General features: G+C 47.6%; 1 protein-coding gene across 3 annotated transcripts; it reads left to right on the top strand.

Moving 5' to 3' along the window:
- Positions 1-196: 196 nt before the first annotated feature.
- Positions 197-24,578, top strand: LOC129466915 (WD repeat-containing protein 87). 3 transcript variants are annotated; one of them, XM_055250949.2, is made up of 6 exons: positions 197-316; positions 10,823-10,943; positions 12,820-12,990; positions 13,668-16,546; positions 17,306-17,574; positions 18,855-24,578. In XM_055250949.2, exons 1-6 carry the CDS (start codon positions 216-218, stop codon positions 24,200-24,202), a joined length of 8,889 nt encoding a protein of 2,962 aa, XP_055106924.2. In that variant the 5' UTR covers positions 197-215; the 3' UTR covers positions 24,203-24,578. The 3 variants fall into 3 exon arrangements, with proteins under 3 accessions (XP_055106924.2, XP_055106923.1, XP_055106925.1); XM_055250948.2 differs by having other exon boundaries at positions 241-400; XM_055250950.2 differs by lacking the exon at positions 197-316 and adding an exon at positions 3,700-4,729.
- The last annotated feature ends 585 nt before the right edge of the window (positions 24,579-25,163 follow it).

Raw genomic sequence — 25,163 nt, forward strand, 5'->3', positions numbered from 1 at the left:
TACCCCTAGGACGCTAGCCCGGCAGAAGCGGGGAAAGCGGAGCAGTGCGCTAGAACCCCAGCGGTGGGGGCGGTGGAGGAGGGCGTCGATGCACGCTCGCGCACGCGCGGTCACCGGCAGACCCCGGCCTAAATTGCCGCGGGCCCCCGCGGAGAGGATTTTTTTTTTTTTCTTTCGAGCGCGCGCGCGCGCGTTCTCGCGCCGGGCTCGCGCCCATGCGCACGCGCGTTCAGACCCCTGGCCTCGGGGAGTCCGCCGGCTGCGGGGTTGGGGACCAACCGTTCTGTGGGCGGAGTCCTCTCGCAGCATCCGCCAGGTAGCTTCTTAGTCGCTGCCCCTAGCTCTAGGAGCTGCTGAGTGCACACGCCGTACCCGTCCCTTGTCGGGAGTCCTGTCGCAGGTAACAGGCGCAGCCCATGCTTTGAGACGGAGACGCCCTGCCTTCCCCCCGCCGGGCAGGAGGCCCGAGGGTGAGGGGCCCCAAGTGTAGTCGCCTCTGCCGGGCGTAGGCGGCTCCAGAGCTCTGCCTTCGACGGGAACCACAAGACCCAGGGGCTGCCTAGGGGCGTTGTTATCTTGCATTCTTTTGTTGATCGCACATTCCTGAGGGTAACTAGTGTTTGTAGAGTAACTACACCTTGGGAAATTTTGTCCAAATTTAATCCACCTGGTGACATAACCAAGCAGCGGAATACCCCGCAACACACACTCCTTTTTTTAATGTATATTGCCACTCCTCCATAAGAGTTACCGAGGGAATTGACTAGAATTGCAAGGTCCTCTGGTGGAGAAGCCGGAGTCAATACCCTTTCCGCCTCAGCCTGCCTTCTAGGAAGATGTTCACTAACAACTGAAGCAGGGAAGCATATGTTTCTTCCTGGGAGAGCACATTTTTCCACTCATTCGACAAAAATGGATTAAGCACCTATTGCATGTCAGGTTGGGTGATTATGGAGACACAAGAGAAATCCAGACAGACTGGAGTCCTACCTTCAGGGAGCTTTCAGTCCAGTAGGGATATCAGGCCACCACCAGACTACGACAATGTAGAGCAATACTCGCTAAGAGAAATATACCCTGCACTTTGAGCCACCGAGGCAGGAGGATTACTTAAGGCCAGGAGTTGGCCAGGTAACATAGCAAGACCTTATCTCTACTAAACCTAAAAAACTAGCTAGGCGTGGTGGCACGTGGCCATAGTCCCAGCTATTCAAGAGGCTGAGTATTGCTTAAGCCCAGGAGTTTGAGACTGCAGAGAACCATGATTGCACCACTGCCCTCCAGCTTGGGCGACAGAGCAGAACCCTCTTTAAAAAAAAAGAAAATTATATATGTGTGTGTTTTTATGTGTAATGCAAGCCACATATGCAATTTTAAATTTTACATAAACAGGTAAAATTCATTTTATTTATCATTATTATTTACTTACTTTTTTTTTCTTGCTATGTTGCCCAGGCTGGTATTGAACTCCTGGCCTCAAGACATCTTCCTACCTCAGCCTCCCAAAGTGCTGGGATTATAGGCATGAGCCATCTCACCCAGCTATGAAATTAATTTTAATACTTTATTTAACCCAAATATATCCAAAATATTATTCCAAGTTAGGTTAATGGAAAAATGTTTTCATTGCTTCAGTTCTACATTTTTTTTTTTTTTTTTGAGACAGAGTCCCACTCTGTCGCCAGGCTGGAGTGCAGTGGTGCCACCTCGGCTCCCTGCAACCTCCGACTTCCTGGTTCAAGTGATTCTCCTGCCTCAGCCTCCCGAGTAGCTGGGATTACAGGCACATGCCATCACACCCAGCTAATTTTTGTATTTTTAGTAGAGACTGGGTTTCACCATGTTGGCCAGGATGGTCTCGATCTCCTGATGTGATCCACCAGCCTCGGCCTCCCAAAGTGCTGGGATTACAGGCGTGAGCCACCATGCCTGGCCTCAGTTCTACAATTTAAGTTAATTAAAATCAAATAAAATTAAAATGTTATGAGGCACTAACAAAGATATTCATTTGCGGCATTAGCTGCAGTAGCAAAAGGTTGGAAACTACCAAATGTCCATTAATAGAAATTTGGATAAATAAATGATAGTTCAGCCACACAGTGGAATACCCTGCAGCTAGTAACTGTTGGGAAATGAAACAGAGTTATATGTATTAATATGAATTAATCTTAAAGGTACATTAAGAGAAAAAAAGGTGAATAACATATATAGTATGGGCAACATATATAGTATATTATCACTTGCATAAGAAAAATATTTTTGGCCGGGCACAGTGGCTCACGCCTGTAATCCCAAGCCCTTTGGGAGGCCAAAGCGGGTGGATCATGAGATCAGGAGATTGAGACCATCCTGGCTAACAGGGTGAAACCCCGTCTCTGCTAAAAAATAGAAAAAATTAGCCGGGCATGGTGGCGGGCCCCTGTAGTCCCAGCTACTCGGGAGACTGAGGCAGGAGAATGGCATGAACCTGGGAGGCGGAGCTTGCAGTGAGCTAAGATGGCGCCACTGCACTCCAGCCTGGGCAACACAGCAAGACTTCGTCTCAAAAAAAAAAAAAAGAAAAATATTTTTATATATGTGCTTGCGTATGTACAGAACACCTTTAGAAACACACAAGAAAGGACAGGCGCAGTGGCTCACACCTGTAATCCCAGCACTTTGGGAGGTGGGTGGATCACTTGAGGTCAGGAGTTTGAGACCAGCCTGGCCAAAATGGCGAAAGGACATCTCTGTTAAAAATACAAAAAAATTAGCTGGGTGTGGTGGCACACGCCTGTAATCCCAGCTACTAGGGAGGCTGAGGCTCAAGAATCACTTGAACTCAGGAGGCAGAAGTTGCAGTGAGCCGAGATCGCGCCACTGCACTCCAGCCTGGCGACAGACAGAGATGCCACCTCAAAAAAAAAAAAAAGCACACACACACACACACAAAAGAAAGACACAACCAGAGTTACTTCTGGGAAGGGGAAGCAGAAGGACAGATGGTCAGGTGTGAAAAGGTGACTTTTTTTCCCTTATCTGCTCCTTAGTACATTTTCATATTTTACCATGTCCATTTTTTTTTTTTTTTTTTTTTTGAGACGGAGTCTCGCTCTGTCGCCCAGGCTGGAGTGCAATGGCGCAATCTCGGCTCATTGCAAGCTCCGCCTCCCGGGTTCACGCCATTCTCCTGCCTCAGCCTCTCCGTGCAGCTGGGACTACAGGCGCCCGGCTAAACATGTCCATTTTTAAAAGTTGTTTAATGGTTGGGCGCAGTGGCTCATGCCTGTAATCCACCACTTTGGGAGGCCGAGGCGGGTGGATCACGAGGTCAGGAGATCGAGAGCATCCTGGCTAACATGGTGAAACACGGTCTCTACTAAAAATACAAAAGATTAGCCGGGCATGGTGGCGGGCGCCTGTAGTCCCAGCTACTCGGGAGGCTGAGGCAGGAGAATGGTGTCAACCTGGGAGGCAGAGCTTGCAGTGAGCCGAGATGGCGCCACTGCACTCCAGCCTGGTCGACAGAGTGAGACTCCAACTCAAAACAAAACAAAACAAAACAAACAAAAGTTGTTTAATTACAGGGAGTATAATAGCTAAGTCGTTAGAATAACTGTAAGAATTAAACCAAATTGGCTGGGTGCCGTGGCTGACACCTGTAATCCCAACACTTTGGGAGGCTGAGGCAAGTGGATTCTTTGAGGCCAGGAGTTTGAGACCAGCCTGGGCAACATGGTGAAACCCCATCTCTACAAAAAGTACAAAAATTAGCCAGGTGTGGTAGCACTAGCCTGTAGTTCCAACTACTCAGGAGGCTAAGGCAGGAGGATCACTTGAGCCAGAGAGGTTGAGGCTGCGGTGAGCCATGATCGTGCCACTGCACTCCAGCCTGGGTGACAGAGTGAGGCCCTGTCTCAAAATAAATAAATAAGAATTAAAAGATATGTAAAACGCCTGGTTACTACTTTACAACCTAATTAATCCTGGATACTGTCATTACTTCTCAGAGATCCAGCGTAACTCTTCCATCCAACAGAAACTAGCCCACCCTGTTAATGTATGTTTGTCAGCCTGGAAAATTATTTCTTCCCATTAAGAAAGTTAAATGCATTCCACCCCCAGCCCTAGCTATGCAGCCACCTGAAGGCCAGAGTAGCACTCCCAGGCCCTGGGGACAAACTTGGGCTCCTTATCAGTATTGTCATTCAAAGAACCAAGTAAGCCTAGGTTGCCCCTCTGACTTTACAGTCAACTAATTAGGCCCTTCTGATACCAGCTGGACTTTCTGCACCCCTGTGCCCAAATGTGAGACCACCTTCAAGGTTATATAATCCATGCAGGGCCCTGTCTCACAGTGTGGCGCACTCATCACTTTCCTTTTGGGTGGCCAGGTCTCCTCATTGTATGTACTCAAAGCACTTCATACTTTTCCTTCTTAAAACTGAATTTAATTTGCAATTTAATTTGAGAAAATTAAAAGTTGCAGAAAAGTTCTAAAGGATAATATAACCCATCACCTAGAATTTCCCAGTGTAATCCATTTTATATCTCTTCTTTGATGACTGTAAGCTCTAGGGAGCAAGAAACCTGCCTGGATCCCCTCACACACACCTGTAACAGAGCTCATTGGAGCCAACAAGTGAGCCAAAGGGAGCCCAGGGGCCTGACCGTGTCGTGGAGTGCAGCGCCCCCTAGAGTCAACTCTCTTTAACAAGACAAAACTCGTGGGAGGTTTGCCTTTCCTCAGGTACTAACACGGTAATTTACAGTGGACTGGTGCTAAGAAAAGGAGTATAGTTCCAGTGTCAACACCCGGTCATGGACCTGGTTTGTCTCCACAGTCAGCAGGAATAACATTCGTTGGTCCCAAATACCCCTCACGCTAAATTAGCCACAGAGCTTGAATTCTCTCATTAGATTATCTTTGCGTTAGGATATTAAACAAGTCAGCCGGGCATGGTGGCTTACGCCTGTAATCCCAGCACTTTGGGAGATTGAGGCGGGCGGATGACCTGAGGTCAGAAGTTCGAGACCAGCCTGGCCAACATGGTAAAACCTCGTCTCTACTAAAAAAAAAAAAAATACAAAATTAGCTGGGCATGGTGGTGCATGCCTGTAATCCCAGCTACTCAGGAGGCTGAGGCAGGAGAATCGCTTGAACTCCGGAGGTGGGGGTTGCAGTGAGCCAAGATAGTGCCACGGCACTCCAGCCTCGGCGACAGAGTGAGACTCCGTCTCAAAAAAAATAAAAAAGAAAAAAGAAATAAAAGATATTAAACAAGACTGTTAGAATTAAAGCATCTGGAGCTCACTACAAACTTGCTTTTAAGGACAGGTACTGGGATTAGGGAGTTGAATGTCATCCTCTGAGGCTAACCCAAGGGGACTGGTCTATGGTGTGGGAAAAAGTGGCAAATAAATAAATAAGGAAATAAACATAGAGGGCCAGGTGCAGTGGCTCATACCTGTAATCCCAGCACTTTGGGAGGCTGAGGCAGGTGGATCGCTTGAGCCCAGGAGTTGGAGACCACCTAAGCAACATAGGGAGACCCTGTATCTACAAAAAGTTTTTTAAAAATTAGCCAGGCATGGGGCTATGTGCCTGTGGTCCCAGCTACTCGGTAGGCTGAGGCAGGAGGATTGGTTGAGCCTAGGAGTTTGAGGCTGCAGTGAACTGTGACTGCACCACTGCACTCCAGCCTGGGCAACAGAGCAAGACCCTGTCTCAAAACAACAACAACAACAACACATAAAATTAAATAAACATAGAGATTTGGGGTTTGAAAGTCCTCCTTCTCACTCATCACCTAGAAATATTCCCCCAAATAGTCCCAACCACTTGCTCTTTGTAGGCGGGACAAGAGAAGTGGGACCCAGTGGAGCTATTTGGAATATGGGAAGTGATGGCAGTGACTGCAAATTTGTTACAAATGACTACTCTCTCAGCAGCTCCGGGGCCGCAAGAAGGGGCCAGTGCGGTAACTCTGAGTTGTGGTTGTTGTTTGGTGTTTTTGTTTTGTTTTGGTGTTTTTTGTTTTGGTGTTTTTTGTTTTGTTTTGTTTTTGGGAGGGAGTCTCGCCCTATCACCCAGGCTGGAATGCAGTGCTGCAATCTCGGCTCACTGCAACTTCCGCCTCTTGGGTTCAAGCAATTCTCTGCCTCAGGCTCCCAAGTAGCTGGGATTACAGGCACCTGCCACCATGCCTGGCTATTTTTTGTATTTTTAGTAGAGACAGGGTTTTACCATGTTGGCCAAGCTGGTTTTGAACTCCTGACCTCATGATCCACCCACCTCAGCCTCCAAAATTGCTGGGATTACAGGCGTGAGCCACTGCACCTGGCCTTTTTTTTTTTTTTTTTAAGACAGGATTTTGCTCTGTCACCCAGGCTGGCAAGCAGTGGGGCCATCATAGCTGACTGCAGCCTCAACCTCCTGAGCTCAAGTGATCCTCCCACCTCAGCCTCCCAAATAGCTAGGACCACAGGCACATGCCATCATGCTTGGCTAATTTTTTTTTTTTTTTTTTGTAGAGACAGGGTCTCACTATGTTGCCCAGGCTGGCCTTGAACTTCTGGCCGCAAGCGAGTGAGCCTCCCACTTTGGTCTGGGGTAACTCCCACAGGGGCCTCCACTGCTGTGCAGGATCTGAAGCAGATCAACTAGAGCCTGAAAGGCATTCAGAATGAGCAGCAAGTGCAGGGTTGAGTGGAACAGAATGGAGACAGCTATCGCAGGAGGGCAGCATGCAGTCTGGGGAGCGTGGAAAGAGACAGGATGGTGTGTGCTGCCAGCCAGTCCCAAGTTCCCATTGTGAGTGGATTTGTGGATCAGAGAGCCTTCTTAGCATCAGCCAGCAAAACCTCTTCCTCCTCTGATATAGTAGAAAAATCTTGAACTGTGGATTGGATCTTAGTCTTTTTTTTTTTTTTTTTTTGAGACGGAGTCTTGCTCTGTCACCGAGGCTAGAGTGCAGTGGCGTGATCGCGGCTCACTACAACCTCTGCCTCCCGTGTTCAAGCAATTCTCCTGCCTCAGCCTCCTGAGTAGCTGGAGTTTACAGGCGCCCATCACCGTGCCCGGCTAATTTTTGTATTTTTAGTAGAGACAGGGTTTCACAATGTTGGCCAGGCTGGTTCTTGAACTCCTGACCTCGTGATCCACCCACCTCAGCCTCTTAAAGTGCTGGGATTACAGGCATGAGCCACTGTACCTGGTGGATCTTAGTCTTGATCTGCCCTTTGTAGACTCAAACACATCCCTTTTCCTCTTTGAGTTCATGTTCCTCTTTTGTACAATGGAGATGATGATATCTGCCTCTCAGGATTCTTTCAAGAACTAACGAAATGATTGATGTTGAAAGCTTTTCTCTGGGCTCTCACCCACTGTATGCATGTGAGATGATGATGGTAAGTTTTGCCTGCTGCTTTCCCCCATCCCAAATCCAGTGAGCAAGTCTCTGTGGCAACACAGAGCCTCGGCTTAGCCATACCAGAAGGTGTGTTCTGCTGACCTTGCTTCAGGAAGCCCAGGCCAAATGAATTGGGACTCCAACAGTTCTCTAAACCAGTGTTTTTCACATTTTGGTTATTGTTGAAGCAAGGTGCAACGGTTCATGCCTGTAATGCCAGCACTTTGGGAAGCTGAGGCTTTGGGAAGCTGAAGCTTGAGGCCAGGAGTTAGAGACCAGCCTGGACAGCATAGTGACACCCCCTCATCCCTACCCCACCCCCACTCCCATCTCTACAAAAATTGAAACAAAAAAACAAAATAGGCCAGGCGTGGTGGCTCATGCCTGAAATCCCAGCATTTTAGGAGGCCAAGGTAGGAGAATCACTTGTGACCAGGAGCTCAAGGCCAGCCTGGGCAACATAGTGAGACCCTGTCCCTATAAAAACAAAACAAAGAAACAAAAACTAGCCAGGTGTGGTGGCACATGCCTGTAGTCCTAGCATGTGGGAGGCTGAAGTGGGAGGATCACTTGAGCTCTGGAGTTCAAAGCTGCAGTGAGCTATGATGGTGCCACTGCACTACAGCCTGGGCAACAGAGCAAAGCCTCGTCTCTTTTTTTCTTTTCTTTTCTTTTTTTTTCTGAGACTGAGTCTCGCTCTTTCCCAGGCTGGAGGGTAGTGGTACAATCTCGGCTTGCTGCAGCCTCTGCCTCCTGGGTTCAAGTGATTCTCCTGCCTCAGCCTCCAGAGTAGCTGGGATTACAGGCGCCTGCCACAACGCCCAGCTAATTTTTGTATTTTTAGTAGAGATGGGGTTTCACCATATTAGCCAGGCTAGTCTCGAACTCTTGACCTCAGGTGATCTATCCTCCTCCACCTCCCAAAGTGCTGGGATTACAGGCGTGAGCCACGGTGCCGAGGAGCCAAAACCCTATCTCTTAAAAACAAAACAACAACAACAACAACAACAACAACAACAACAACAACTCATTGATGGGCCTTAATCTCAGAATTTCCAATTGAGTAGGTCTGGGGTGGGGCCCAATAATTTGCATTTCTAGCAAGTTCCCACCATTTCTCTAAAGGGATGAAGTTCTTCTACATCTGGCAGGCAATGTTGGCCTCCGTTGCCCTCTGCTGGCCAGACTGTAAATTTAACTGTCATGTTTCCAGAGCAGCTGAAAAGCACAAAGTATGAGTTGGAAGGAAATAGAGTGGTCACCGGTCTGAGAACTAGGCCAGCCTACAAACAGCAGTCGTAAGTGTCTGTAACTTCAGAGTATGCTTAAAAGGGTTTTCACATAAATGATCCTATTTAATCTTTGCAACAATCCTGTAACATAAGCAACAGTGGCATTTTCATTTTACAAGTGAGGAAAAACTAGCCAATTGTTCCACCAGTAGTGACAGACTCCCTGACAGAGGGGGTATGTTAAAAGTAATTCACTGTACAACCAGGAAAAGTAGAGGTTTGTCCTCATGAAGGCCAAAGAAAAGGGAACGGGGAGGAGGACAATGAACAGCAGATGTACCTCCCGTAAGAAAGCTACCTGAGGCCGGGCTTGGTGGCTCACGCCTGTAATCCCAGCACTTTGGGAGGCCAAGGTGGGTGGATCACCTGAGGTCAGGAGTTTGACACCAGCCTGGCCAACATGGTGAAACCCCGTCTGTACTAAAAATACAAAATTAGCTGGGCGTGGTGGTGCATACCTGTGATCCCAGCTACACAGGAGGCTGAGGCAGGAGAATCACTTGAACCCAGGAGGCGGAGGTTACAGTGAGCCAAGATTGTGCCATTGCACTCCAGGCTGGGCAACAAGAGCGAAACTCTGTCTCAAAAAAAAAAAAAAGGAGCTACCTGATTCTACACAGCCAGGGAAGCCTGCAAGGCCAAATGGCTGGATCTTCTCTCCATACATGCTAGCTGGGGCTGACTCTTAGTCCTGGGTGCCCCGTAGCTCCAGTTCCTTTTTCAGGAGGAAATGTCAGTAGAATCACCCAGGGAGTTAATTAGAAGTGGAGGTTCCTGGGTCCCACTTCCACGGTTCTGATTCAGTAGGTCTGGGGGGGAGCCCAGGAATATGCATTTTAACACCTACAGGTCGGTGTTGTGGCTCACACCTGTATTCCCAGCACTTTGAGAAGCTACAGCTGGAACCCAGGAGTTCAAGACCAGCCTGGGCAACAAAGCAAAACCCCATCTCTACAAAAAAAAAAAGTTTGAAAAGTTAGCCAGGCATGGTGGTGCATGCCTGTGGTCCCAGCTACTTGGAAGGCTGAGGCAGGAGGATCACCTGATTTTTAAATTTTTATTTATTTATTTATTTGAGATGGAGTCTCACTCTGTCACCCAGGCTGGAGTGCAGTGGCGCGATCTCGGCTCACTGCAAACTCTGCCTGCCCGGTTGATGCCATTCTCCTGCCTCAGCCTCCTGAGTAGCTGGGACTACAGGCGCCCACCACCACATCCGGCTCATTTTTTGTGTTTTTTAGTAGAGACGGGGTTTCACCGTGTTAGCCAGGATGGTCTTGATCTCCTGACCTCGTGATCCACCCGCCTCCGCCTCCCAAAGTGCTGGGATGACAGGCGTGAGCCACTGTGCCCAGCTTTATTTTTTTTTTTAAACTTACCCCCAGGTGGCCAGGCGCAGTGGCTCACGCCTGTCATCCCAGCACTTAGGGAGGCTGAGGCATGTGGATCACCTGAAGTCAGGAGTTCAAGACCAGCCTGGCCAACATGGTGAAACCGCATCTCTACTAAAAATACAAAAGTTAGGTGGGCGTGGTGGCACGTGCCTATAATCCCAGCTACTCGAGAGGCTGAGGCAGGAGAATCGCTTGAACCTGGGAGGCAGAGGTTGCAGTGAGCCAAGATTGGGCCACTGTACTCCAGCCTGGGTGACAGAGCGAGACTCTGTCTCAAAAATAGATAGATAAATAAATAAATAAAATAAAATAAAACTTACCCCCAGGAATCCTGGTTCAGGAGGTCCAGGGACCATACTTTGAGAACCCACACTCTTCACAAAATGCTCTCCGGACACACCACAAAATGTGAAGGACTGTTATTTGCCTGTGAGAGTATTCTTTCCCAGCCCCTCTCTTGGTTTCTCTGGTTCTCTCACCCATATATGTTACTGGGTTATGATAGGAGCACGCTAAGATTCACTCCCCATTTGCTCTCTCCAAGCCTCAGTTTTCTCATCTATAAAATGAGATGATGCTTACCTTACTGGGCTGTAGAGTGGATGAAATGAGAAGGTATGTCTTGTGCACAGTTCCTGACTTTCAGAAGGTGTTCAATAAACATGAGTTCATTGTTCTTGCTTCCTGATTCCTAGCTCCTCGGAAAATGGCAGTGACTAAGCCGGGCTCTTTTGGATTCCCACAGATTTTTAAGCAACAGTCCTCAGGAGGGCCAAGGGAGTCTGATGGTGATGTCTTCCCCCAGGCTCATTCCCCTGTGGAAAGATTTAAAACTCCTTCTAAATGACACCATAAATAAAAGCAAGGTAATGTATATGTAGGACATAAACATATTATAGGTTGGCTGCTACCTGTCTTACAGTCATGAGCATTTCAGAAGAGCCACAGATTGTCCTTGAGAACAGGAAGCAAACAGGGTATACTATAAAGATAGTCACCACCTTAGCAGGAGGTAGGCCATCAATTTCCATGAGTCACAGACTTCTCGCAAGGACATTTTGATAGTGGAAAGTGGACACTCTGGAGGATTGTAAGAGGAACTGACCTTCTGGAGAGTTTTTCTATTATTTTATTTTATTTATTTTGAGACACAGTCTCGTTCTGTCGCCCAGGCTGGAGTGCAGTGGCATGATCTCAGCTCACTGCAACCTCAGCCTCCCAGGTTCAAGCAATTCTCCTGCCTTAGCCTCCCAAGTAGCTGAGACTACAGGCATATGCCACCAAGCCCAGCTAATTTTTTGTATTTTTAGTAGAGATGGGGTTTCACCATGTTGCCCAAGCTGGTCGTGAACTCCTGAGCTCAGGCAATCTGCCTGCCTCGGCCTCCTAAAGTGCTGGGATCACAGGCATGAGCCACCGTACCTGGCTGAGAGATAAAATCCATAATTAGCTACCAAAAAAAACAAAACAGGGGAGGAGGCACCAGAGAGAACAGTTGCCAAGCTCAGTTTTGCTATGGTTGGCTCTGCATACAAGGATCCCTGGGCCAGGCGTGGTGGCTCATGCCTGTAATCTCAGCACTTTGCGAGGCCGAGGTAGGCAGGTCACCTGAGCTCAGGAGTTCAAGACCACGCTGGGCAACATGGTGAAATCTCGTCTCTACTAAAAATACGAAGTATTAGCCGGGTGTGGTAGCCCGTGCCTGTAGTTTCAGCTACTTGGGAGGCTGAGGCAGGAGAATCACTTGGAACCCGGGAGGCAAAGGTTGCAATGAGCCGAAATCAGGCCACTGCACTCCAGCCTGGGGCCACACAGCGAGATCCTGTCTCAAAAAAACAAAACAAAACAAAAAACAGGATCCCAGATGCACGTTTCATAGCACGGGCTCTATCACCGTGGGATAATATATATGTTGTATAAATGCTTGTCCTCTGTCAAATTTAAAGGCCAGATAGGGTGTTCCAAGAGTCTCACTTAGTGCAGCTTTAAGCTTCAGTAACCTAGAGCTGCACTGACTTTGGGAGACTCTGTCATATTCCATGCGGGTGTAAGGTGATGTACTTGCCTGACTATTCTGTTAAATATTGTGTCTTTTATGGTACATGTACCTTCTAGACACAAGCAAGAATGTTAGAGGGGGCCAGACGCAGTAGCTCATGCCTGTAATCCCAGTACTTTGGGAGGCCGAGGCGGGCGGATCACCTGAGGTCTGGAGTTCGAGACCAGCATGGCCAACATGGTGAAACTCCATCTCTACTAAAAATACAAAAAATTAGCAGGGCCTGCTGGCATGTGCCTGTAGTCCCAGCTACTTGAGAGGCTAAAGCAGGAGAATCGCTTGAACCTGGGAGGTGGAGGTTGCAGTGAGCTGAGATCACGCTACTGCATTCCAGCCTGGGCAACACAGCAAGACTCCATCCAAAAAAAAAAAAAGAATGTTAGAGGGCAGGCGTGGCTAACTTCATGTTGAAAAGAACATCATTTTTCCCTGTGTTCACACTATAAAATTTGCACACAGAGGCTCTGCAGGGTTGTGTTCCCTCATGCATTGGGGGATTCGTTACATGCTTGTGAAGTATAGCTGTGCCACATGTGATAAGTTATGCACGTGTGAGTTTAACAGGAGTAGGTCCTTCGGGTGGGAGGCATGACTTTGTGAACTGCTCCAATTGTGACTTGTGCGAGAATATATTTAGTGCCTCTGTGCCCTGGCCTCTTAGTTTATGCCACGCCTCTCTCCAGGAACCTTCAGAAGACCCAAAGAATTCCCTAGTTGTGCTGAGCGACCGGTCCCAGATACTCTTCAAAGAGTCTCGCTATCCTCAAAATATGCCGTGTGTATGCTATTACTTCAGTGATGCCCACTTCTTCGCCTCCCTCTCTTGGGTGACATCAAGCACAAAAGAAACACAAGTAAGACTGCCTTTCTTCCCCTTCTTGGTCCATTCTCCAAGAGCCATGCCCATATAGCTGTTAGCCCGGATTGACAAAGGAAGATATTCCCCCTGAATGAATGTAGTCTGGAACCAGAAATCTCTCCTCATCCTTTCTCCAATTATAGTCCCCATGTTGAGTAGGTTGTATGGTTCCCCCGAAGTAAACCAAGGTTAGGAAAAGGGTCCTAGGATTCCTGCCTCTACCGTATTTCCAATTCCCATCACCAAGGGATAAAATCACTCTGGAGTCCTCCAATTCCTCCTTAACACAAAAGATGGGGAAATAAGGGAATATTCTGCCCTACCATCAGCTCTAGGCAGTTTCATCTTTTTTTTTTTTTTTGAGATGGAGTCTCGCTCTGTCACCCAGGCTGGAGTGCAGTGGCCCAATCTTGGCTCACTGCAGCCTTTGCCTCCCGAATTCAAGCGATTCTCCTGCCTCAGCCTCCCGAGTAGCTGGGATTACAGGTGCTGCCACCACCCCCAGCTAATTTTTTGTATTTTTAGTAGAGATGGGGTTTCACCATGTTGGCCAGGCTGGTCTCAAACTCCTGACCTCAGGTGATCCACCCGCCTCGGCCTCCCAAAGTGCTGGGATTACAGGCATGAACCACCTCGCCCGGCCTAGGCAGTTTCCTTCTTATTCTCTTCTAGGCTGTAGTATGGATGAAGAGCAAAACTGAGGACCTGGTTGAGAAAAGAACATTCTCCATGACTGAACGACTGCCACCCATCCAGTCCATGGTCCATACAGTTTCCTTTCATATCCTCGTGGTCTACTGTGGTGACCTGATCCTGCGACTCTTTGGGGACCACTTTCAGGCATTCAAACCCCTGGGTAAAGTGCCCTGCCGCTTCAACATCAGCTGCCTCTGCTATGACCCGGAAATGAAGATGCTTCTGTCTGGCATCCTGGGGGCAGTGGTGACCTGGGTCATTGAGCGAGGTGGCACGGGCCTCCAAATAGCTCACATGGTCTCCATGCCAGGTGATGAGCTTGTCCAGGATATCGTGCTGAATGGTCCCAGTGGCTCCCTCCTGGCCCTGTGTGAGACGGTGGTGAGGGTCCTTATGCGCCAGGGCAAGGGCCAGCTGGGAGAGGTAAAGAGGTTCACGTTCGCCAGCAGCGGCTCCTCCATCACCTGCTGCTTCACCTGTTTTGATCAGGGCTTTCTCTATGCTGGAAACCAAGCTGGGGAAATTCAAGTTTGGAGTCTCCAGCAGGGCCATCCACTCCACAGTTTCCAGGCCCATCAATCAGGAGTGATCTGTATCCGCAGCCGACCAGAGGCCCACACCCTGCTAACAGCTGGTAGTGACAGCCTAATCAAGGAGTGGAACCTGACTTCAGGGAGCCTGCTTCGGTGGCTGGAGCTTGGCGAGGAGCTGTACCGGCTCCAGTTTATTGACAGCATTACTTTCTTCTGCCAAACTGCCCATAGTTTTTCCTTGCGCCGCCTGCCCTGCTTCTACAGCCTCTTCAATGTCTGTGGCTCTGCTCCCCAGCAGTTGCGTCGGGTCTACTGTGGAAATAACTGGTTCCGGATCCTGTGTACCACCGAGGATGGCTTGTTGCGCTTTGTGTCCCCAATAACAGGGGACCTTCTTGTTATCACCTGGCCCTTCTCAATCCTGGACCGGGCTGTGGATTGGGCCTACGACCCAGGTAAAGAGGAGCTCTTTGTAGCAACAGGCAGCTCAGAGGTTCTGGTATTTGACACAACCCGCTGCCCTTGCCCAGCCAAGTATCTCTTAGGCACCTCACCAAATTCTCAGGACTTTGTACAATGCCTGGCTTATGGGCATTTCAACTTGGGGCGGGGTCTAGAGGGACTGATATTCTCTGGGCACCAGAGTGGTGTGATAAGAGTGCTCTCCCAGCACAGCTGTGCTCGATTAGAGAAATTCATGCACTTTGGCGCCGTACTGGCACTCTCCACGCTGTCTGGAGGGATTTTTGGTGGTCAAGGAAACTCTCTGCTCTGTTCCTATGGAATGGATGACTATGTGCACCTGTCAGAAGCTGTGCTTGATGGGGTCAAAGTACAACTGCGGCCTCTCGCCAGCATTCTCAGCAGCTGTCACCTAACACATCTGATACTCTTGCCCACGTCTGTGGGTGCCATCACAGAGACAAACTGCCTGCGTCTCTGGAAGTTCCATGATTTTCTGTCCTCTGGGTCACAGAATGGCTTGAAATTCATAGAAACACTGCCTCTGCACCTGTGTGCCATCACATCCTTTGATGTCTGCCTCTCCTTGAGTCTTTTCGTCACAGGCTCTGCCGATGGCTCTGTTCGGATCTGGGACTTCCGCGGCAGACTCATAGCCATTCTGGACTCATCACTGCACTTTGGCCCACTCTGTTTTGCAAATGACCGGGGTGACCTGCTTGTGACTTTTAACCAGAGTCTTTACCTAGTGTCCTGTTTAAAATTGCTTCCCCCAGCCCTGTTGACTCACCTTGCCTTTATGAGCATATCAGATGAAGTACTGGAAGTCCCTAAGCCTTTCATACCAAGCTTCTTCTTCTCCTTTGAGACCATGTTTGTGCCCAAGTACATCTACCTCGGACAAGCGCAACAGAAATTAGTGGGTCTGGAGAACCTTGTCAACAACCGGGGCATTGCCTTTGACCATTCTGTGCCACATGTGATAGAAGAAGATGAGGAAGGGAGCCCAGTGTTACTGCGTTCCTCCATGCATTATTCTTTGCAGGACATGGAAGATTGGATGCAGATGAGCAAACGTTACCAACGCCATTATGTGCTTCCTCCCCAGCTACAACTGACTAGCTGGGATGGACTCAACCCCTATCAGATATTGCGATACTACTTTGGTCATGGGCGGGAATGGCTTTTTGCCCCTGATTGCTATATCCCCAATTCGGTGATTCGTGCCCGTCTTTGGCCAGAGGGCACCCCAGTATACCTACAGTGCAACCTGCATGCACCCCAGCGGGAGCTGGAATGGGACAAGTCTCAAGAATTCTTTTTCTGGCACAGCAGGGTAAGAGCTATAAGTAATATAGAATATCCAAAGAAGAAGGAGGAGGATAAAGACTTCCTAGAAATGAGACTTTCCAAGGATGTAACCTACAGTGTCCTTACAGATGGAGCAAACCGAAGTTGGCTGGGAAGAAAGATGAGTGAAATAACCATCAATAGCATGATTGAGACAATGCTCAATATTATGGTCCATGCTTCCTTGCTGAAGTACCAGTGCTGTGTTGGTGCACTAGGGCAAATCTTTGCCTCTTATCAGGTGTCTCCAGCCCTATGCTCTGAGACAGCCCATCGGCTACTGGATGATACAACCAATTCCAACCCGCTGATCCGAGAACTAGCTTGGGAAGGGCTGAAGCGTCTAGGAATGATTACTCATCTTTTTGCCATGCCTCTGGCTCAAGGATTAATGGACAAGGATGAAAGAGTGAGGATCAAGACCCTAAGCCTCATGGCTGAGATTGGAATCCACTCTAGGACCTCACTCTTACAGCTGATCCAGAAACAAGAGACTTTTCGGGAGATGCAGTAAGTTTGTGCTTCCCTCAATGCTTCACCCCATTCCCCATTTCCCCCCTCCTTTCCTTTGCTATTGCTTCATCCCTGTTCACTAATTCTCCCTGATGTTTCTTCTTTCTCATAGCCTTTGCTCACTCCTAGATGACTATCCTTGACAATCCCCTGACTGTTCACTCCTCTTCCTCCTCCTCTTCCTTCTTTTTTTGAGACAGGGTCTTACTCTGTTGCCCAGGCTGGAGTGTAGTGGTGCGATCTTGGCTCACTACAACCTCTGCTTCCCAGGCTCAAGGAACCCTCCTGCCATAGCCTTCTGAGTAGCTGGGGCTACAAGCATACACCACCACACTGGCTAATTGTTTGTAGAGACAGAGTCTCACTATATTGCCCAGGCTGGTCTCGAACTCCTGGGCTCAAGCAATCTTCCTGTCACCTTGGCCTCCCAAAGTGCTAGGAGTACAGGCATGAGCCACCATATCTGGCCTGCTCACCCCTTTCTCCATTGCTTTTCCTATGTGTCTGCTACCTCTTCAAGTTCCATTTTCATCCTTTTCTCCTGCTTCTACAGCCTCCAATACAGATCACTCCATTCATTGCCATCTTGGCTTCCTAGATAGTTTCTTTTGTCTCAGCCATTATTTTCCTCTGCATATGCCATCTCTCTTGGCCACTTTGCCAAGCCTCCTGCCTGTTCCACAACAGTTTTTTGCTTCCCATTCTCCCTTTTGTTCCTGACTCAACGTAGTCCTTCTTCTCCTTTGACTTTCATAGGCAGGAGATGATCGGGGAGGAACCCCTGGACCATCTGCTGGGGATGCGGGCCACAGATCTCCAAATCCTTTCCACTCAAGTGGAGCAGAGATTGAATGAAAACCTGACCCTGTCACATAGAGATGAAAAGCCAGTTTTTTCTTTAGATGTCTCAAAGCCTTCTGAACTTAAATCCTCCCTGAAACCTCCTACAGTTTCTGAAGAATCTGAAGTGGCCATCAAGCCCAGCAAAGGCCAAAGACGAGGCCGAGCAGGGGTCAAAAAGCATAGTATGTAAGGGGTAATCTGGTCCGTGCCTCAGGGTCCCCAAGAGGCAGGGTAGTTAGGGTTAAAGTGGATCAAGAGATACTAGGTGGGCTGGCGGGACATGATGGCTCATGCCTGTAATCCCAGCACTTTGGGATGCTGAGGTGGGCGGATCACTTGAGGTCAGGAGCTCAAGACCAGCCCGGCCAATATGGTGAAACCCTGTCTCTACTAAAAACACGAAAATTAGCCAGGCATGATGGTGGGTGCCTGTAATCCTAACTATTCGGGAGGCTGAGGTGGGAGAATCACTTGAACCCAGGAGGTGGAGGTTGCAGTGAGCCAAGATGGTGCCACTGCACTCCAGCCTGGGTGACAGAGTGAACTTCATCTCAAAAAAAAAAAGAGAGAGAGAGAGAGATACCAGGTGGGAAGAGAGATAAGTGGAAAGATCTCATCATAGAAAAGACACTCTCAGGTGAGGGACTAAGGGAGGGCTAGCATTAGGAGAAATACCTAATGTAGATGATGGGTTGATGGGTGCAGCAAACCACCATGGCACCTATATACCTGTGTAACAAACCTGCACGTTTTGCACATGTATCCCAGAACTTAAAGTATAATTTTTTTTAAAGTGTATAGATAAGGAAATTATAGTGTATTCATAAAATGAAATACTACTGTGATAAAAAAGAGTGATACATGCAACAACGTGGAAGAATCTCAAAAACTGTTGAAAGAAAGCAGACACAAAAGAGCACACTTTTTAATGATTCTATTTATTTGGAATCCTAAAAAAGGCAAATGAATCTACAGTCACAGAAAGCAGATCAGCGGTTGCCTAGGGCCAGGGGTTAAGGGTAGATAGATGTTGGCTGGGCCACTATATAGGAGGGAATTTAGGGGGATAATAGAAATGCCTTATATCCTGATTGTGATTGCAGTAGTTACAAAAGTGTATACATTTTTCAAATTCATCAAACTGTTTGCTTAAAATAGGTATATCCTATGTAAATTATACCTCAATAAAATTGATTTTTATGAAAGCAATGAAAAAAAAAAGACTTTCTAAGGAAGGATCTACTCAAACTCGGGAAGACTCTAAGGCCTAGCTCTCTAGGATTTGGCAGGAGTAGGGGGCTAGGAATAAAGCAAAGAGAATGCTTTTTTTTTTTTAAGGCCTCAGCTCTCTCTGTTGCTACTTCTTTTATGACAGTTCTTCTTAGCTCACACCTAATATTGGGAAGGGTTTCATTTAGCTTCCCATACTTTGCTTACCTCCATCTCTCGATTTTTCCTGCAGGCCGAAAATGGTTGCGAGGTCTCAAGAAGACGAAAGAGAGAGACTCTAAACAGATGAGCACAGAGCCAGGCCTCTTAGAGGATGAAGGTGGGACTGAAGCTGCACCAGTTGAGATGGAGGAAGCATCCGTCCATTCCAAATGGTCTTCAAGCACCAGTGTAATAAAGCTCTCAAAAGATGTTGATTCTCAAGAGAAAGATATCTCGAAGGATCACATTGCATTGACCCTGAAGAGGCTGCGGAAAATACGTGACAAAAGAGACAAGAAAGTAACAGCTCAGAAACTCAAAAAGAAGCACAAGAAGAAGGGAAAAGAAGCCAAAGTTATAACTGAGGAAACTACACCTCCTGTAATGGAACAGCCAGTTACTAAAAAGGTTAAAATCCAAGGGCGGGGAGCCTCTGGAATATCTGGCCGCGGGTCAACCGCTGGAGATGGCTCATCATGGAGGGACGATCTATGTCGTCTTATGACCCTGAGGATATCTGGTTCCCAAACAAAAATGTCAGAAAATCTAAACGCTGAGCTAGTGACATTTGCTCAGGAGACGCTGGTAGATAGGCACCCCAGCTGGGAACTCTTTCAGGAGATCTGCCCCCTATTGAAGAAAGAAAGTAAGGTTCTGCTTGAGGACCTTGATTGGGATGTAGTCCCGCCAGAGGAGAAACCAATTTTTATCCAGGAAGGAGCAATTAGAGAGGACATGATACAAGGTGTGACCCAAGAGGTGATGAGACACAAGGAAGTGATGCCAAGGGAAGAAGAACAAGCACAAAAAAAAGCAAGAGACATGCCAGGCTCGGAGGAAAGCCAAGTGATTTTGAAAAAGCGCATGAAAAAGAAAGTTATTTTTTTAGAACCAGGTAATGTAACCAAGGGAAAAGAAATATCAAAGAAAGAAGAGAAGAAAACCTCACCTAAGCGAGAGAGGAAAGCTGTCCAGAAGGAAAGAAAAGTAGGAAAAATAAAGAGGGAAATGACCAAAGAAGAGAGGGATATGAGTGAGGAAGTGGAGGAAATGGCCACACTAGAGGAGAAAGTGGTCAAACAAGAAGGAAAACCGGTTATGACTGAGAGGACACCATCTTGCCAGGACTGGAAAAAGTCCTGGGATGAGTGGAAACAGGTCCATGGTGAGACAAGGAAATCCTGGAAGGCATGGAAGGAAGAATGGGAGAAGAGGCTTCTTCAGGAAGAGGAGAAACTACATCAGGCTGGAGAGAAGCTATCCCCAGAGGAGGAAATGCTTCAGGAGGACAAGAAGCTGAAATGGGAGGAGTGGAAACAAGTCTGGGAAAATATGTTATCATCTAAGTCCAAGGAGCAACAGTACAAGGATGAGGAAGAAGTGACTTTGGAGGAAGAAGTGACTTTGGAGGAAGAAGTGTCTCGGGAGGGGGAAGAAAAAGAACAGCAGGTCACAGAAGAGCAGAGACAGATCCAAGAAGAACACAAACGGGCCAGAATACACAGGAAACGAGCCCGAGCTGAAAAAAAGCGAGCGCAAGAAGAGAGGAAATTAGCACAAGAAGAAGAGAAACTTGCACAAGAAGAGAGACAGTTGGCCCAGGAAGAGAGAAAACTGGCCCAGGCGTATGTGAAAATAACCCAGGATGACAGGGAAATGGCCCAGGCAGAGGGTAAGTTTGCCCAGAAAGAGGAAACACTGGCCCAAAGAGGGGAGAAGCTAAGCCAGGAGGCGGAGAAATTGGCCCAGAAAAGGAAGAAACTGGCCAAGAAATGGGAGAAAGTGGCTAGAGAAGAAGAGAAACTAGCAAAGAAAGGAGGGAAACTGGCTGAGGTGAAAAACATATTGGTCCAGAAAGTGGAAGAACTGGCCCAGAGGGAACAAAATCTGGACTGGCAAGAAAAGGAGCTGGCCCAGGAAATGGAGGAACTGGAATGGGACATGGAAGAACTGTCTTGGAAAGAAGAGGAACTGAATCAGGAAGAGGAGAAACTCGTTGAGGAAAAGAAGAAACTGGCTGAGGAAGAGGAGGCATTGGCCTGGCAAAGGGAGAAACTGTCTGAAGAAGAGACAAAACTGGCCCAGGAAGAAGAGTTGCTGATCCAGGAAGAGGAGAAACTGGCCCAGCACAAGGAAAAAATGCCTGAGGAAGAGGAAAGACTGGGACAGAAAAGGGAGCAATTGATTGAGAAGAAGAGGAAACTGGCCCAGAAAAGGGAAAGATGGACCAACAGCATGGAAGAACTCACAAAGAACAAGATGATAGTGTACCAGAAGAATCTGGCTCAGGAAAAGAAGAATCTGGCCCAGGAGAAGGAAAAATTGGCTCAGAGGAAAGAGAACCTACTCTATAACAGAGAAAGACTTACCCACAGCAGAAAGCAATTAGTGCAAGTAAAGAACAAATTGGGAATGTTCAAGAAGATACTGGCTCAGGTAGAGGAGAAGCTGACACAGGAAAAGGAGACCGTGATCAAGAAGAAGGAGAAACTGGCTGAAACAGAGAAAAAATTGGTCCAAGTAGAGGATAGTCTGGCCGAGAAACAGGAGAAATTGGCCCAGGAAAAAATGAAATTAGCTCTGGAGAAGGCAATGGTCCAAGGAAAGAAATGGCTCAGAGGAGAGTTGGATATTGCTAAGGAAGAAAAGGCATTGAACCTGGAAATGAAAAGACTGGCCAAGGAGAAGATGAGACTGGTTGAGGGAAAGGAAACACTGTCTAAGGGAGAGACTCCAGAAACTTCTAGACAAAGGAAAATGACTAAAGTTGAACAAGAACTATTTGAGAGAAAATTGTCACTAGAGGAGAAGATACTGCTACATGAAGACAGGATATTGGCCATGGAGGAAAGCGAAATTGCCAAAGCAAAACTGGAATTTACTAGAGGACAGAGAATATTTGTCCAGGGGCAAAGAAAGTTAGCCAAGGCTTCAAGGAAGTTGATTAAAAAAAAGGAGAGCCTTTCCAAGGAACCAGCAAAACTGAACAAAATCTTAAAGGCACTTCAAAAACTAACGAGGGATGAAAGGAAACTAACACAGGAAGAAATAAAAATGACAAAGATAAAGAGGGCACTCTTTGTTAAGGAGAGTAGATTGAGTATAGAACAGAGTAAGCTGGGCATCAAAGAGTGGGATTTTTCTGGAAAACCATCAGAACTGACTATAGATGAGAAGAAACTGGCTCGGAAGCAGATAAGACTGGCCAAGGAAATGAGAAGAATGATAAACAAAGAAGAAAAAATGACTGAGGAAGAGAGCAAATTGGCCAGAGAGCATTCAGAAGTCATACTGGATGATGAAGAGGAAGGAGGAACAGAAGAAGAAGAGGTAATCCCATTCCTTAAACGAAGGTGGAGAAAGAGGAAAGAGGCCAAGAGAGTTGACAAACCAAAGGAAAAGTTTTCCAGTCAAGTGGATGAAGTGGAAAGTGAAGAGCATTTTTCTGAAGAAATGGAAAGCCTGTTAGATGAACTAGAAAAGCAAGAGAGTTTGTCTTCTGAGGAGGAGGAGGAAAGGGAGGAAGCGGAGGAAAGGGAGGAGGAGGAGGAAAGGAAGGAGGAGGAGGAAGGGGAGGAGAAGCAAGTGGAGAAAGAAGAGGAAGAGGAGAAGAAGAAGGAAAAAAAGGAAAAGAAGAAGGAGGAAGTTCAGGAGAAGGAAGAAGTGTTTGAGGAGAAAGAAGAAATTATGAGTGAGGAAGAGACAGAAAGTTTGAGTGATGAGGAAGAGGAAGAGGAGAGCTGCTCATTGGAAGAAGAGGTGGACAGGGAAAAAGAGATCGTAAAAAAAGAAAAACAATTTAAGTTACAAGAACAAAGAAGAAAGAGCCTAAGAGGAAGGGAAAGAGTCCTTTCCATTTTAAGAGGAGTTCCTCATGTCAAAGGCAGGGCTATAAGACTAGGAGTTCTAAAAAGCCCTTTGAAGAAACTGATGTCAACAGCTCTGGAGATGAAAGAGAAAACACCAGTGCCAGTGCCGGAGAAACAAATATCCTGGGAAGATAAAAAGGCCACCGTAGTTGAAATACCCAGGAAATTCTCAGGGACAATGGATAAAGAAAGAGAAGTGATGGGAAAATATGAACCCATACCTCCACATGTTTTGGGTACAGTTTTGGAGTCCCAAGCACAGGACTTAAAGACCCCATTTATGTCCCACATATTAAGGAGGACCGTGGAAGCTGAGGAACTCCAACACAAACCACTAGGTGCCTGGTGGAAGTGGTTTTTGCAGCATCCACCTGTGATGGGACAGACTGAGGTGCAGTTACCTCTCTCCCAAATCCCAGCTAAGGAACGACATGCAGACGTAAGCCTCTCAGATGTAGAGTGGATCCGCCATGTCCTAGAACGAATGGAAGCGGGAGAACAGCTTTCTAGGGATGGTTTCCATAGACTGTGCCAGCTGCTCAAAGACCTCGCCTCAAAGGGAAACTTAGAATGGCTGCATCTGGCCAAACTTGAAGCCATCGTGTACCATCACAGACAGGCCCTAGAGTCACAAGGCACAAGGATCTCAAAACCCAGTAGAAAGTCCATGAGTCCAAAATACCTGAAAGTGATTCCTCCTATAAAAGCAAAGGAAAAGGAGAGCTGGCCAAAACCTTTGGCTGTCCCCACACAAAAGTCCCCATTAGCTACCAAGAGGATTCCAGACCCAAGGGCTAAAAATTGGCATCTTCTAGGAGAACCTTACAGAAGTGAGAGGGCACAGCAGATATCCATTGCTCACAAGGAGATGGAAATGCAATACTTTTATCCTGCCACAAGAGACATTTTTCCAAGTGCTCATGCCTCTGTGGAAAAACAAACCCTGGCACTGATGTTTCAAAAGGACTTCTGGGATTTTAAAGATAAATGCAGGTTTCCCAAATTGCCCAAGTTAGAGAAGAAGACACCGTCCATTTCTAAAAAAAAGGAAGAGTTGCCTTTGTGGGAGACATTTGTGGCACTGTACCATGTTTTGCGGATGCTGCAGCAACGATATCCAAACGACAGCACTGCTTGGATGGAACAGTTCTCCCAGCTCATGGACCTGTACCAACTTAAGTCCCCCAGAATCCAGAAGCTGCTTCAGGAGCTGCTAATGAGAGAGGAACCTCAACCCCAAGAGATCATCTACGAAAAGGCCCTAAAAGCCACAGAGCTAGTTCCCGGGGAACGGCTGTTCTGCTGCCTGTTTTGTGGCGGTTCTCATACTCCTAGAAGTCCTCAGGAGTTCCAGGGTGTAGTACCCCTCCCGTGGCAGAATTGTGTGCGCACCATTCTTCCCGTGGGCATTGCTCGGTACGGGATCTTAGAACTTGCCTGGAAGAGCCTGCCTGAAGCTGATCTTCATCTCACCAAGGCACTGACACACACCGTTGCTCCCACTCTCTAATTTGGGACTGACTGGAGGTTGGGACTTTTCATTGCCAACTGGAGAAAGGCCCTGGTTACCAGGATCTAGACCTTCATCTCTCTCTCTCTCTCTCTCTCTCTCTCTCTCTTTTTAGATGGTGTTTCACTCTTGTTGCCCAGGCTGGAGTGCAATGAGGTGATCTCAGCTCACCGCAACCTCCGCTCCCGGGTTCAAGCAAATCTCATGCCTCAGCCTCCCAAGTAGCTGGGATTACAGGCGTGAGCCACCACGCCCGGCCCTAGACCTTCATCTCTAGGCCCACACAGAAGTAGGGCCAGGTCGAAGCCCTTTCCTAGCTCTGGAAACACAGCTTCTATATGTGGAATAAAGAGGAGGTTCTTGTTTGCAACAAGCACTTCTATGTGTTCTTTCCCCTCAAACTTTGGTTCCCCAGGAAGGTAGCCAGGGAAACAACTTGCTCACGTACTCCTGAGAGAGGGGGAAGCTTCCCAAAAGACAGTGGTGCCCACTGTGTGGATGTATTGAGGCAGACGAGTCTGTCCTTGTCCTCTTCATTCCTTCCCACCATCCTCCCCAAGCACTCTAAGAAGGAAAGTACCAGACACAAAAACTAATGTACATTTGGCATGAATTTGAGAGGTATTGATATAGTGGAAAAAGAATGGGCTTTAGAATCAGAAGATGCAACATTTTGTCCCTTAGTATTTAGGGGCCTACAGTGGGGCTGACTCTATTTTTCTGATTGTAGTTCTGCATGCTGATGACTTGAGTTCCAGATAGCAGGAATGGTGGATGTTGAGGAGATTCTCAGAGTGAAGGAATAATCTTCAAGTTTTAGCCAGTACCACCTCCACCTGGTGACTTCATCACTGGATGGCACTAAGAGGTGAGGCCATCTGAAGTTAAAGCAAAAAAAAAAAAAAAAAAAGAGTTTAGGCTAGGCACGGTGACTGACGCCTGTAATCGCAGCACTTTGGGA

This window comes from Symphalangus syndactylus, chromosome 17, assembly GCF_028878055.3.
Source record: "Symphalangus syndactylus isolate Jambi chromosome 17, NHGRI_mSymSyn1-v2.1_pri, whole genome shotgun sequence".
Taxonomy (NCBI): Eukaryota; Metazoa; Chordata; class Mammalia; order Primates; family Hylobatidae; genus Symphalangus; species Symphalangus syndactylus.

What these genes read in the sequence shown, in the direction of transcription:
- LOC129466915 (XM_055250949.2), top strand. Translation starts at nt 216, where the DNA reads ATGCGCACGCGCGTTCAGACCCCTGGCCTCGGGGAGTCCGCCGGCTGC. An exon ending in CCTCTCGCAGCATCCGCCAG is followed by an intron (nt 317 to 10,822) that starts GTAGCTTCTTAG and finishes GGATTCCCACAG; the next exon opens with ATTTTTAAGCAACAGTCCTC. An exon ending in GAGACTTTTCGGGAGATGCA is followed by an intron (nt 16,547 to 17,305) that starts GTAAGTTTGTGC and finishes TGACTTTCATAG; the next exon opens with GCAGGAGATGATCGGGGAGG.